We start from the raw sequence: 14410 nt of genomic DNA on the forward strand, positions 1-14410 counted from the left end.
GAGAGAGAGCGAGAGAGAGAGAGAGAGAGAGAGAGAGAGAGAGAGAGACAGACAGACAGACAGACAGACAGAGAGTGTGTGTGTGTGTGACACACAGAGAGATAAAGATAGAGACAGCGAGAGAGAGAGAGAGAGAGAGAGAGAGAGAGAGAGAGAGAGAGAGAGAGAGAGAGAGAGAGAGAGAGAGAGAGAGAGACAGAGACAGAATTATTACAGTAGATGGATACAATATAAACAACACAATTGTAGTATGATTGGTACTTAGTTAATATGAGTCATGAGGCCTAACAAGGGTATGCATCGTAAACACATTCATTGGTACAAAAGATGAAGTGTTGTGTTAAGAGCAACTGCACTCAACTTTGGGCTATCTGATTTTTACTAAATAACAAAATTGAACTTACTTTAGATTTACCTTCGGAACTCTTTTGTTTAATAAATTCTGTTTCAATTCTGGAGGTTTCTAGGTTCTTTACTCATGAACCAAAAAACTTCATACACAAAAACATAGATCAATTAAGTCCTTGTTCTATAAATGTATACAACAAGGTAATTTATTTGTTGTTTTACTACACAGCGATGCTAAATCAAATCAAATCAAATTAATTTATATAGCCCAATATCACAAATTTGTCCCAGTGGGCTTTACAGACTGTACAGCATACGACACCCTCTGCCCTTAGATTCTCACACCTCACAAGGAAAAACTTCCTAAAAGAAACCCCACAAGTAAAAGGGGGAAAATAGAAGAAACCTCAGGGAGATACTGAGGAGGGATCCCTCTCCCAGAACAGACAGACTGTGATAGATGTCGTGTGTACAGGATAAACAACATAGTACAAATACAACATCCATGTGACAGAAATGATGGTGTGGTCGAATGTTTTAAAAAAAGATGAATCCAGGATGATGTAATAAAAAAAAGAGAGAAATTAAATGCACGTTACAGCATTCATTTGGGCAGAGCGTTTCTAGCCTTTACAGCACCGGTTTAGCAGCCCAAACACCATCTGCATTATGTTCTGCAATCAAATCTGCCCATTCCGATAGGCAGCAACTTGGACAAGGTGCGGGTCAGCAATTGTTAAGTCCTTTGATCCTTGTTTTTTAGGGGCGGAAATGATGGTGGAGGTTATGAAGCAGGCTGGTACGTGGCAAGTCTCCAATAAGGTGTTGAAAATGTCTGTAAACACTGGAGACAGCTGATTAGCACAGTGCTTCAGCTTGGATGGTAAGAGTCTGGATGGGCTTTTAGACAGTACCAGTAATGTCCTTTTTCTAAATAGATAGGGTCATTGTTGTGGTGGGGGAGGAGGGGGCCTCTGTGAAGGCCGGTCGTGGGAGGTAGAAGATCCCTGATGAGGTGAGTGACGTGTAGCTGGGGGGCGTAAATGGTGGAAGGGTTCCTTGGAGATGGTGGCATTACTGTCCCATTGTCTTTCACAAACGACAGTAAAACTCGTTCAGTTTGTTTATCAGGTGCAGACCATTAACGGAGAGGGGGCTTTAGGCTTGTGGTGATCTGTCAGAGTCATTAGCTGAGAACTGTTGTTGGAGTTTCTTAGAGTACAGTCGTTTATCACCTTGCTAAATATGTACTTTGCCTCTTTAAACCGGTCGTTGTCCTTTGGCTGTGAACTAGGGTTTGTTGTCGTTATAACTCCAGGTGGTCCACACAGAAGTTGATATAGGACATCACAGCCTCTGTGTACTCATCCACATTGTTGGTATTAGTCCTGAAAACATCCCAGTCTGTACAGTCCAAGCACGCCTGAAGATCCTCCATAGCTTTACTTGTCCATGTCTTCAATTTCTGACCGTATGCAGGAATCAGAGGAACCATGATGTGGTCAGAGTGACAACGTGCAGCACGGAGGATAAGTTGCTGATAGTAGTGTAACAGTGATCTTTTCTATATTCTTCTCTCTGGTCAGGCATTTAATATTTAGGGAGTTCATGGCTGAGGTTGCCTTTGTTAAAGTCACCAAGGACAATAACTAAGGAGTCCGGGTTTTCCTGCTCCACACACAGAATCTGGTCAGCGAGCGTGCGCTATGAACTCCTGAATGTTGGCTTGCGGTGGAATGTAAACACCATCCAGTATGAATGAAGCGGACCCACGGGGGGAGTAGAAAGGTTTACGTACAATATATATATAAAAGTTTCCAGGTCAGTAGAATGATTGTCACATCATTACACCAGCCACTGTTAACATAAAAACAGACTCCTCCACCTTTCAATTTGCGAGAGAGCTCAGTGTTGCGATCGTTCTGAAAAGTTACAAGCCTGTCAGCTGCAGTGTACAGTCCGTTATCAATCCACAAAGCACAAAACGTGAAGTACGAAACGGAAGATGAAGAAAAGTCTCTGTCTTTCCGCACTAGTAGCTGAAGTTTGTCTAGTTCATTGCAAAGAACGCACGTTGGAAATAAATATTCTGGGAAACGATGTACGATGTCGGTCGAGGCGCACGAGCGTGTCGGCCTGTTGCCCTCTCCTTCAGAGTTTCATTGCTTGCATCTTTGACAAAAATGTCTATAAACTCTTCTCTAGTGAAAGAGCTCAATGTACTGTGGGTAAACACTGGATTCAAAAGCAAAACAAGACAAAACAGGGCACACCACAACACAGAGACAGCCATCCGTGGCACCATTTTTGCTTTCAGTTTTTGCGTAAACCAAAAAATGTAAAGTTCTGTGTCTTTCTATTGTTTTTTTATATTATTTTATGTAAATATAACATATGAATTATGTGTACATACAATTCTGCATTACAAATTCAGTCTCTTTGGTCTTTGTTTCCTGAGTTCAGGATTAACTGCCATTGCTCCACATGGATATTTCATTTATCGCCAAGACCGGACAACAAACTTCGGGAAAAGTACGGGAGGAGGTGTCTACTTCATAATAAACAACAAATGGTGCTCAGATGTGGATATAATTGAGACAATTTAGAGCACCTTATCATCGGATGCCGGCCTTTTTATCTGCTGAGGGAATTTACATCAGTTGTGTTTACAGTTGTCACAACAAGTCGATGATGGACCCAAGTGCAGCACACAGGAAACCAAGGATAATTGGTAATTATTTTTATTTGTAGTCAGGAACAGGTTATAGCTGAGTAAACAGATCCACAGCGGGATGATAATAATCCACAAGGATAAATCAATAGGTAGCAGGCAAGGGGAATCCGGTCTGGGTCCAGAAACAGGCAAGGCAGACAGGTCCAAAACAGGCTTGGTCAGGAAACAGGCAAAGCAGGCAGGTCAGGGGCAGGCAGGGTCGGCAACGAGAGATCTGTTTAGGGAAGAGTGCTGGAAAGACTTGCATGATGCAGAGTACAATCTGGCAGTGAAGTGGATGCCAGAGGAGGCTTAAATACTAACTAGTCTTAATTGTTTGCAGCAGGGAGAGTCAGGTGAGCTGCAGAGAAGGCGTGGCTAGCAGGTGAGTGAGGTGAGTGGCACACTAATAGGCGAGGAAGCCTTAAAGGAACAGAAACTGTGACAACAGTAGTGTATGACCCGCCTCATGCTGGAGGAGTTGTATGGGATTATCGATGAGGTAGACTTTACGACCGGAGGCGGCTTTTATTGTGGCTGGGGATTTTAACAATCGCCAACATGAAGAACTCCTGCCGAGATACTATCAGCACATCAGCTACCCCAAGTGCAGTGGAAACACACTCGACCATGTTTATTCACCTTTCCACCATGGATATAAGGCTCTCCCTCACCCCTTCGGCAAGTCAGACCACATTTCTCTTTTGCTCCTGCCCGCATATAGGCAGAAACTCAAACGAGACAGACCGGTGACGGGGACAATTCAGCGTTACTGTACGGTGTTCCTGTACATTATGCCCTGCTAGAACAAGGATATATCTGGACCAGCTCTACGATGAAAGAGTCAGGGGGACACCTCCCTGCTCTCCTCCTTCTATTCCTCTCTCCTCCCCTCCCTCTCCCCTCTTCTCCCTCTCTATCTGTATGCATTTATGTAAATGTATGTTACTAACTCAGCATCCGGGGCATCATCGCCGGAGTGTCTGTGTCTCTCATGTAGCAGGTTGCCACTGATAAAGTTTACGTCAGGATCATGAATTGTGGCTGCGCCTGCTGCCCTGGTCCTGCCGGAAACCGGGAAGCCCTGGATTCATCCATACTTTCTCTTTTTTGATCACAACATAATTTCTGTCAAATGGATATTGTATTTGTACTATGTTGTTTATTCTGTACACACCACATCTATTGCATATCTGTCCGTCCTGGGAGAGGGATCCCTCGTCAGTTGCTCTCCCTAAGACTTCTTCCATTTTTCCCCCTTTAATTGTGGTGGGGTGTGGTGTGTGGGGTTTAGTTTAGGAAGTTTTTCCTTGTGCGGTGCGAGGGTCTAAGGACAGAGGGTGTCATAACCTGTACAGTCTGTAAAGCCCCCTGAGACAAATGGGAGGTCCTCTGAGTCTCCAGAAAACTTCCAGGAAGAGATCTGGCCGTTCCAGGTGGCGTCATGTAAGCTCTCAGTTCCCCGCTTCTCCTGTCGAGCTGCGGCAATCCCCGCCTTCTCCTGTCGAGCTGCGGCAATCCCCAGCAGACCACTGATCCTGATCCTCCCACCTAGCCACGGCAATCAGTTGATCCTGCCGTCGTGCCGCGGCAGACCCCTGATCATGATGCCGAGCCGCAACAGACCTTTGATCCTGCTGTCAACTCCCTTTCTCCAGTGCTCACCCAGACTCCCGACAAGTACCCTGTTCCTGTTTCCCTCGTCGGGACCCCAGTGCCTCCCGCCAGGTAACCTGTTCCTGTGTCCCCCGTCATAGCTGCAGTGGCGCGGACTTCCTCCTGCACTCTCTGGACTTCGTTGGTGGTGCCAGCTCAGCCTTCGGCCTCCAGAGCGGTCCCGCCCACCTCGCCGGCCCCCAGAGAGGTTATGTCGTCATCCAGAGCGATTCTCCGGCCTCAATAGCGGTCCCGCCCGCCTGGCCAGCCCCCAGAACGGTCTTGCTGGCATCCAGCGTGGTTCTGCCGGCATCCAGAGCAGTCCCGCCGGCCTCCAGAGCGGCTTTGCCCATCTTGCCGGCCTCCAGAGCGGCCTGTCTCGCTGGTTTGCCCCTTAATCCATCTTCCGGACCCTCTCCACCCTCCCTGCTGGACTTTTGTGACTTTTGATCCTCCTGTGTTCAATCACCCTGCCATTGTGTCTTTGTCTGCCTCCTCTAGCTGTGTCCCGTGTTGGTGATTAGTGTCTGTGTATATATACCTGTCTGTCTAATTTGTTCCTAACTATGTTATCTGGTATGTTTGGTCCTACGGCTCCTTTGTATCCTGGTGTTCCCTCATGCCATCGTTTCCAGTTCCTGTTTTGTTCTTTGTTTTACTTTTGACCTTTTTTGTATTTTTACGTTTTGTTCAAATTTGCTCTCTTTTTGTTACACTCGTCTTGTAACTGCATTTGGGTCCTCCCCTTTACTATAACCATAACAACTTTATTTCATTTTATGTCTTAAGTATACTGTATGTTGTATTGTTGGAGGAGCCTGAGATGAGATTTAAGATTTCCATTGCCAGAAACTACCCTGTAGCTTTTGTGCATATGACAATAAAGCCTTTGAATCTGGTATGCTGCAGCTCCTGCTAAGGACAAGGGCAAGCTGCAGTGTATTATTCCCTCTGGGGAGAAGGTGATTGGCTGCAATCTGCTGTCTCTCCAGGACCCTGAGGGGGCAGAAAACATTGTGGCCAACCCCTCTCACCCTAGACACAAACAGTTTGAATCACTCCCCTCTGGCAGGAAGCTTTGCCATCAGGACAAAAACCTCACGCCACAAAAACAGTTTCTCCCCAACACTACATGTTACACTAACGTATGAGTTACATTTAAGCACATCTGTGTGACTATATTTCTGTACACTATAAACTGCATATACCATTGGGTGCAAAGCCTGTTCTGTGGTAAATTGGGCAGTTGTCACCAGTTGGCAGCTGGTTGATTACCAGGGTGTCCTCCCTGAGTCCTGCAGGCCTGTTTCTCAACCAGAGCCAAGTCACACCCTGAGGGATCACATTTTTAATATTGTCTTTGTGTTTACAGTCTTTGAATAAAGTGTGAGCAGTGACAAACATTGCCTCCTTGATTAACTCTTCATTGGTAAATGTTTTTTTGTCTAGGAGGCTTTGGTTAATGCCTTTCTATTGTCCGTGGACAAAAGCTGTTGGGCCTTCAATTTGGACTTCAACTCGATCACTTTGATGGAGCGCAGAGCACTTTTGGGGGTAAGACCTCTTTCTGAACTTCGGTGGTTAGTGGTACGGTGGCATTCCAAGTTACCTTTTTTTGCAAAAGCAACTGTTGCTTACAAATTAGGCAGCTGTATGGATAGATGCTTATATGTTCTAGCAATGGGCCACCAAGCCCTTAACTTTCACCTCTAGAGGAACAAGTGGTATTACAGACTGTACAGTCTGCTAGTCATGCTAGCTGTTAGCATGCTAACTTCAGTAGATATCTCTGCAACACATAGACGTCTTTGACATAACGTCAACACTCTTCACACTCTGTTGATAATGTTGGTTCATTGTTTTAATGATCTAAGTTTAAATTAAGGCGTATCTTACACATTGAACCTTTAAGGACAACATTTACATTTCAACAACTGCACTGGACAAAATGTCCAGTTTGTAAAGTACCTGATTCTGTCCATATAAGTCATGAATAAACTGTGCCTGACAAATTCATCATGTTGTCACATCTGTTCTCAGTTGCAAAGTTGAAGTTAAGTGTGGGTGGTGGAAGTCTTCCAAATACAACACTGGATGGTTATGAGTTCAATACCAGGGCTGCCACCATTGAGCCCCTGAGCAACCCACTTAAGTGCACTTGCTCAGGGTTAACCCTGAGTTGCTACAGTCCCTGTAGTTAGTTCACTGTAAATCAATCTGGATAAGAGCATCTGCTAAATGACCTGTAAGCTAAATGTAGAAGTTCTGCAAAAAGTGTTTGCATGGGGCTACTTACACAATTTATCAATTATTGTGGACAGTGGAAGTCCACTTTGCCCTGTGTGTTTCTGTGGGAAAATACAGACAAACAAAGATTGCTAGGTACCTTTAAAGTTTGGTCTTATCCTGGCATCATATCCAGATGTCCTGCCCATCAGTTTGTCCAGAAAATCAGAGGGAGACATTGGGACCTGCCGTGTCCTTGCAGCATTGTTCACTTCCTTACACTGACCCGCACTGTCATAAAAACAAAACACAGATAATACAAGTAATCACACAGCAGGATATGTATTGCGATGCTCTCCTTTTCAACTGATATTAAGCACCACAGTGAGTCAAGGTATTGACTGTTTGTACCAAACGCTGAACAACACATTTTTAGGCGACCAAAATGTTACAATTACTTTTCATTAACTGAAAACACACTGTGAAAATGTAAAAGTTGAAAGACGAAAACATGAACAACACCCAAACTAAACAACGCCAATCACAGCAACTTTTCAATCACAAGTAGCCCCACCCTAAAGCATACAGTATATCTCAAAAGTGAGTACACCCTTTAGATTTTTGCAAATATTCTGTTATATCCTTTCAGGGGATAACATTATCCTACTGAAACTTTGATATAACTTAAAGTAGTCAGTGTGCTGCTTGAATAACAGTATAGATTTATTGTCCTTTGAAAATTACTCAGTACACAGCTGTTAATGTCTAAACAGCTGGCAACAAAAGTGAGTACACCCCATAGTGAACATGTCTAAATTGTGCCCAAAGTGTCAATATTTTGTGTGACCACCATTGTTATCTAGCACTGCTTTAACCCTCCTGGGCATGGAATTCACCAGAGCTGCACAGGTTGCTTCTGGAATCTTCTTCCACTCCTCCACGACGACATCACGGAGCGCACGGATGTTGGACACCTTGCACTCCTCCACCTTCCTCTTGAGGATGCCCCACATGTGCTCAATTGGGTTTAGGTCTGGAGACATACTTGGCCAGTCCATCACCTTAACCTTCAGCTTCTTCAGCAAGGCCGTTGTCATCTTGGAGGTGTGTTTAGGGTCATTATCATGTTGGAAAACTGCCCTACGGCCCAGTTTCCGAAGAGAGGGGATCATGCTCTGCTGCAGGATGTCACAGTATATATTGGAATTCATGTGTCCCTCAATGAAATGCAGCTCCCCAGTGCCGGCAGCACTCATGCAGCCCCAGACCATGATGCTGCCACCACCATGCTTGACTGTAGGCAAAACACATTTGTCTTGGTACTCCTCACCAGGGTGCCGCCACACACGCCGGACACCATCTGACCCAAACAGGTTTATTTTGGTCTCATCAGACCACAGGACATGGTTCCAGTAACTCATGTTCTTGGATTCATTGTCTTCAGCAAACTGTTTGTGGGCTTTCTTATGCATCGGTTTCAGAAGGGGCTTCTGTCTGGGGCGACGGCCATACAAACCGATTTGATGCAGTGTGCGGCGTATGGTCTGGGCACTGACAGGCTGACATCCCACTTCTGCAACCTCTGCAGCAATGCTGGAAGCACTCGCACGTCTATTTTTGGAAACCAACCTCTGGATATGACGCTGAGCACGTGGACTCAACTTCTTTGGTCGACCCTGGCGAGGCCTGTTCCGAGTGGAACCTGTCCTGGAAAACCGCTGTATGATCTTAGCCACTGTGCTGCAACTCATTTTCATGGTGTTGGCAATCTTCTTATAGCCAAGGCCATCTTTGTGAAGCGCAATAATCCTTTTTTTCAGCCGCTCAGAGAGTTCCTTGCCATGAGGTGCCATGTTGTCCAGCATTCAGAAAGAATTGTGCCCAAAACACCAAATTTAACAGCCCTGCTTATCATTTACACCTGAATCCTTGTAACACTAACGAGTCACATGACACCAGGGCGGGAAAACAACATCATTGGGCACAATTAGGACATGTTCACTATGGGGTGTACTCACTTTTGTTGCCAGCTGTTTAGACATTAACAGCTGTGTACTGAGTAATTTTCAAAGGACAATAAATCTATACTGTTATTCAAGCAGCACACTGACTACTTTAAGTTATATCAAAGTTTCAGTAGGATAATGTTATCCCCTGAAAGGATATAACAGAATATTTGCAAAAATCTAAAGGGTGTACTCACTTTTGAGATATACTGTATATGCATATATGCTCTCTCATAGCTGGCCCTGCTGTTGCTAGAATCAGGAAAAAAATTTGAGAGTAGGTGTTTTCCCTGGTAAGAACAAATGCCTGTTGTGATTAGGGGAAAAAATAATCCTCAAACATAAACTGTAGACATAAATCTGTTCTCATATTCATGTCTGACTTCAGCATAGTCTAGTTTGGGAATAATACAATCTCTCGTCCTGCCCTCAGAGAGAGCTCTGACACAGAAGTACGCCACCGGGAGCAGAGTGTAGCGCTGCTTCCTGGTTGATGCATCACCACACACACACTCTGTCTGCTGTCCGTGTGAGTTTGCCCATACATGTGGATGTGTCTGCTAGGAGTGTGCGAGTCATGCTCTACATCATGTGTGTATGCGTGTTTCTCTCTCTAAAACAACAGCACAACAGTATTTATAATGGCAGTGGATGCACATGCATCTACTGAAGCCTCTGTGGATGTTGATGCTGGCTCACTTCTACTGCCAATGTTAGCAGTCATTACAGATTAAATATTCATGACAATATTAGATCATAAATCAGATTGATTACATTCCTAATGATTTTGGTGACTCATCTGACCGCTGCTTTATTGTCTCCACCATGCCACAGAGTGGTCTGGATCACAACCATGCATACAGGTTCAATATTTTATAGCCAGATTTTCTACCTGGAACTAAAAAACATTTTAAATGAAAAATCCTTTTTGTCCTTTCATTGCATCTGAAGAACTGTTAAGATAAGGAAAAATAGTCTGATAACAGATTACACTTCTTAGATTGGTCGAGAGGTTGACAACTCAACTTTCTATTTAACATCAATACACGTCTATGTGAATGAAGCTGTACACAAGTTGTAGCAGCCACAAGACTTGTTTTTGACCAACACAGTGATACAAGCATGTAGCTCCTGGGCGATGGGACAGTACTACCATGTGTGACACTGATATATTATTAAAAGAAAAATGTATTTTATGTATTCCGACTTTTATTCTATATAAAAGAAAATTCACAATATGTGCAAAACAATTTCAGTTTACAATAAGTATATATATATATATATATATATATATATATATATATATTGACTTTCTTTTATATAGAATGAAAGTCGGAATACATATAATAAAATCTTTAATATATTGAGATGAATTAGAGCATTGCACTTCCAGAATGCAGGGTTACTTGTGGTTCCTAGAATCTCTAAAAGTACAATGGGAGCCAGAGCCTTCAGCTATTAAGCTCCTCTCCAGTGGAACCAGCTTCCAGTTTGTGTTCAGGAGGCAGACACCCTCTCCACATTTAAGAGCAGGCTAAAGACTTTCCTCTTTGATAAAGCTTATAGTTAGGGCTGGCTCAGGCTTGCCTTGGACCAGCCCCTAGTTATGCTGCTATAGGCTTAGACTGCCGGGGGATTTACACCTCTCCTCCTCCTTCTCTTCCTCTCTTTCTGTATGCATTTATGTAAATGTATGTTACTAACTCAGCATCCGGGGCATCATTCCCGGAGTTTCTGTGTCTCTCATGTGGCAGGTTGCCACTGTTAAAATGTACATCTGGATCATGAATCGTGGCTGAGACTGCTGCCCTGGTCCTGCCTGACGCCCACGTTAATGTTCTTTTTTGGAGACACCGGGAAACCTTTTTTATTACATCATCCTGGATTCATTCTTTTTTAAAACATTTGATCATAACATCATTTCTGTCACATGGATGTTGTATTTTTACTATGTTGTTTATCCTGTACACACGATATCTATTGCATGTCTGTCCGTCCTGGGAGAGGGATCCCTCCTCTCAGTGTGACATTGTAGCAAGTAAGGTAGTATCAGCAAACCTAAGTAATGAAGAGATAATTAGCACCATGAGAATGCATGTAAGGGCTAAATAATACTAGTAATCGTATTTAATACTGGTGTCTTGATGGTTGTGGAAAACTATGAGGTCACTGAGGGCTGGACTGCAATAATTATTTCCTTTAAAAAAAAAGAAAAAAAAGGATTGGAGAAGGAGACACTGGTGGTGAAGATGTGGTGCACAGAGTGGCACACAGTCGCTCTCACTGCATTTTACAAACAAAAACTACATAAAAACTAAAATTGTACTCATTTGCACAGTAATAGAAGATATTTTTGCAAACTGCTGAAGCTCTGTAATGCAATTTTGTGGCAAATTTTTATTTGTATAGCCCAATATCACAAATTAGATTCAGGGGGCTTTACAATATGTACAGCATATGACAACCTCTGTCCATAGTTGTAGCAAACAAGGAAAATGCACTTCATTTTCTCAGAAAGGCTGATGAAAGAAATGTGACTTCAGCTCAATGCATGTCCATAATCATCCATCCTAAGTTTTGATTTGCCCATGTGAACAGTACTGTGAATGGTATAGATATCGTTTTTAAGAGGAGTACAAGGACAACCATACAATGTATTATTAGCCCCACAGTTTCAGTTACTGCTGGCTTTGCCCTTACTGCTGCTGTTGTTCATGCCTACAGATAACACTCAGAGACACCGCCATCAAATTAGAGGCCTTTGTTTCATTAGTTTATATGTCAGTCTTACCATACTATTCATTTTGCTCCAACTCCCTCTGGAGTAACTTCTTTCTTTGGACTGCACAGTTAACAGTTGCACTCACGCAGAGTTGTCAGCTCCGAGCATCTTAAATCAGCTGCTAAGCTGCTTAGGTTACTGTAGCGCTACCCCTCCCCATGTTTTCTCCTGCTCTCTCCTCTGCAATTTCTCCTCCTCTTCTTCCTGCCCCCTATTGTCTATACCCTCACAGTTTTAAAACATGAGAGAACAATAGAAAGGAATGTAGAGAGACACAGCATAACAACCAATCACTATCAATAATGGATGAGCTTTTAATCTACATCTACTGTCTCTCTCACACACAAAGGCCATTTAAAAAAGGGAGAGCTGAATATACTTTATGTATTAAACATATTCATTATTTAATATTTCTTTTCCTGTTTGAATCTGCTGCTGCTATTACTACCAATGTTACTAAATCAATGATAGAACATTCACTAGTGGTTTCTAAGTTAGCACACAATTTCATTCATGCTAAGATTTCAGCAATTTATACCGAGTAATCCACCAAGCTCCTGATTTGTGGATGTAAACTCAACAACCACGTCAAAAGTGTGACTGACGGGTTGTGGCCAAAATTAAAAGTCACGATTCTGTATTTTCACTGTTTGGGAAGAAAGCCACTGAGCATAGCATAGTTTAGGCCCACCTTGATAAAAGGTTAATGACATTCAAACAGCCCATTAGGTTTTTAAATCTGAACCAGAATGATAGTGGGTTGAGCCAATTGTGTCGCACTTAAATTTGTGGTTGTGTGTGTGCAGTGTTGGCAACTGAAAAGCATGTTAACGCTATCTCTTGAGTGTGTCTTCTACGGTTTGTGTAAATTACTGGAACATGGCAATATGGACTGTGGTGGAAATCTTTCTTCCCATGTGTTCCAGCAGCCCCTTTTATGATAAAATTTTTTACTACTCTTAAAATACTACTCTTTTACATTTCTAAGTTAGTAGTGGCACATCTGCCGAAAATATGGGAATTAATGTCACATAATGTCACTCTAGCTTCCCAAAAAGAACAGGAAATACAATTGGCAATAATAAAGAAATACTTTTGGCTTGTGCAGTGTCCCTTTCCAATCAGGATACATTTCCCCAGTTTCCTTTAAGGGTTGCAGAGGCCATGTACATCATCCACAAGGGTATTAACTTTAAGAGTACAAGATGACATGGTCTCCGTATGTGCTCATTGAACAACAACTAATACATTCAGTTTGTTTTATTTTGCACAGCCTGTGCACTCTAACTGACTCTACAGGCTTATGTGAGCAACGCCTGCAGATGTTTCCCTTCTAAATAGGATAAGGTAACACAGTAAAGTCAGATTCAGACTCACAAATCTCAGAGGATTCAGATTCAGCATCTCAACATTTAAACAACATATTACCTGCTCTCTGCAACTAAGATGTTAAAAGTCCCAACCCTGTCTGGGAGAGGATTGGTTTGTTCTGACAGAATTATTTATAACTAGCTCTGTTTATGCAATAAAACATACCCATGAGGCCAACATGAAGAGACAGAGAGAAGAGGCCTTTTGCATCTGGCCATACCGAGAGACCTTGGTTTATCCCTACCATTATGTAACACCCTATCTATATCAGGAGTCCAACAAGCATGCAGGAGAGTAAGATGTTAAAGAATCCATTACGCTTTGTGTATGATCTGCAGATGTGGATGAAAGTGAGCTAAATGTATAACAGGGCTGTTCAGACCTTAAGTAATAAGAAAATCCCTGTTTATCACCAGGGATGCTAACAACATCATCTTAACTCGATAGTGCAAACTGAAGTTCAGTCTAACTGATGCTAGACTAATGACTAAAAACTAAACTAATGCATTAATAGTTGTGGGGCTGCAACTTACAATTATTTTTGACAATTCATTGTTAAATTAAATAATTTCTGATCAATTGTTTATGCTGTATAAATAGTCAGAAATAGTGGCAAATAATTGTTACAATTTCTTTAAAATGTTGGTGTCTTCAAATAGAAACAACAGTTAAAAATCCCCAAAATTCATGTCTATCAGACTGGTGAGAGTAACCCCTTAAGTACAATTTCAGTGACTATGCCATTGAAAACTTTGAAGGAACTAGTTAAAAGAAATGGGAAAAAAGAGAACACACAGAGAATAGACCAAAGGAAACAGCAATCCGCGAAGGCTGCTGGCAGAGAAAAGCCCAAACTATAACTGCACATATGTCATGTCATCATTTTTTTATTTAAATACAGTTTTGTGATAAATTGAAATATGAAATACATCTTTAATGTCTTTTTAGTGTTTTGCTCATTATATTTTCACTGTTTCTGAAGTGCTGTCACTCTGCTCTGCAGAGTCAGTTACTGTGTCTCAACTCACCTGTTGCTGCTGCTGAATCCAATTGCAGGATTACAAATTATTTAGTAATGCTGAGATCTTTTTGGTGTCAAGCAGGTTCTCCAAACACCAAAACTGAATTCTGAGCCTTTGGGAAGGGAAAGCTTTTTTCTGTAGTGTTGAAGATATATAGACCTACTGGAACAACATCTATTCTGCCTGGATTATGTCTTTTCATGTTTTAATCCCTGGCCAAAAAGAGCAACTAAGTTTGGCTTAATGCTGATGTTCAGCTATAAATATAAATTGATGCTTGGTATTC

At 42.5% G+C, this 14410-nt stretch overlaps 1 protein-coding gene across 3 annotated transcripts in view; it reads right to left on the minus strand.

The window, feature by feature from the left end:
- Nucleotides 1–14410, minus strand: part of glra3 (glycine receptor, alpha 3) — a 52921-nt gene that overhangs the window by 21955 nt on the left and 16556 nt on the right. For all 3 annotated transcript variants that reach the window (XR_003832893.1, XM_029441154.1, XM_029441151.1), the window contains exon 2: nucleotides 7104–7234. Coding sequence is in view for 2 of the 3 variants with exons in the window: in XM_029441154.1 (XP_029297014.1) it covers nucleotides 7104–7234 (131 nt within the window). In the remaining variant the exon portion in view is untranslated. The remainder of the gene's footprint in view (nucleotides 1–7103; nucleotides 7235–14410) is intronic.

This window comes from Cottoperca gobio, chromosome 1 (genome assembly GCF_900634415.1).
Source record: "Cottoperca gobio chromosome 1, fCotGob3.1, whole genome shotgun sequence".
Classification (NCBI taxonomy): domain Eukaryota; kingdom Metazoa; phylum Chordata; class Actinopteri; order Perciformes; family Bovichtidae; genus Cottoperca; species Cottoperca gobio.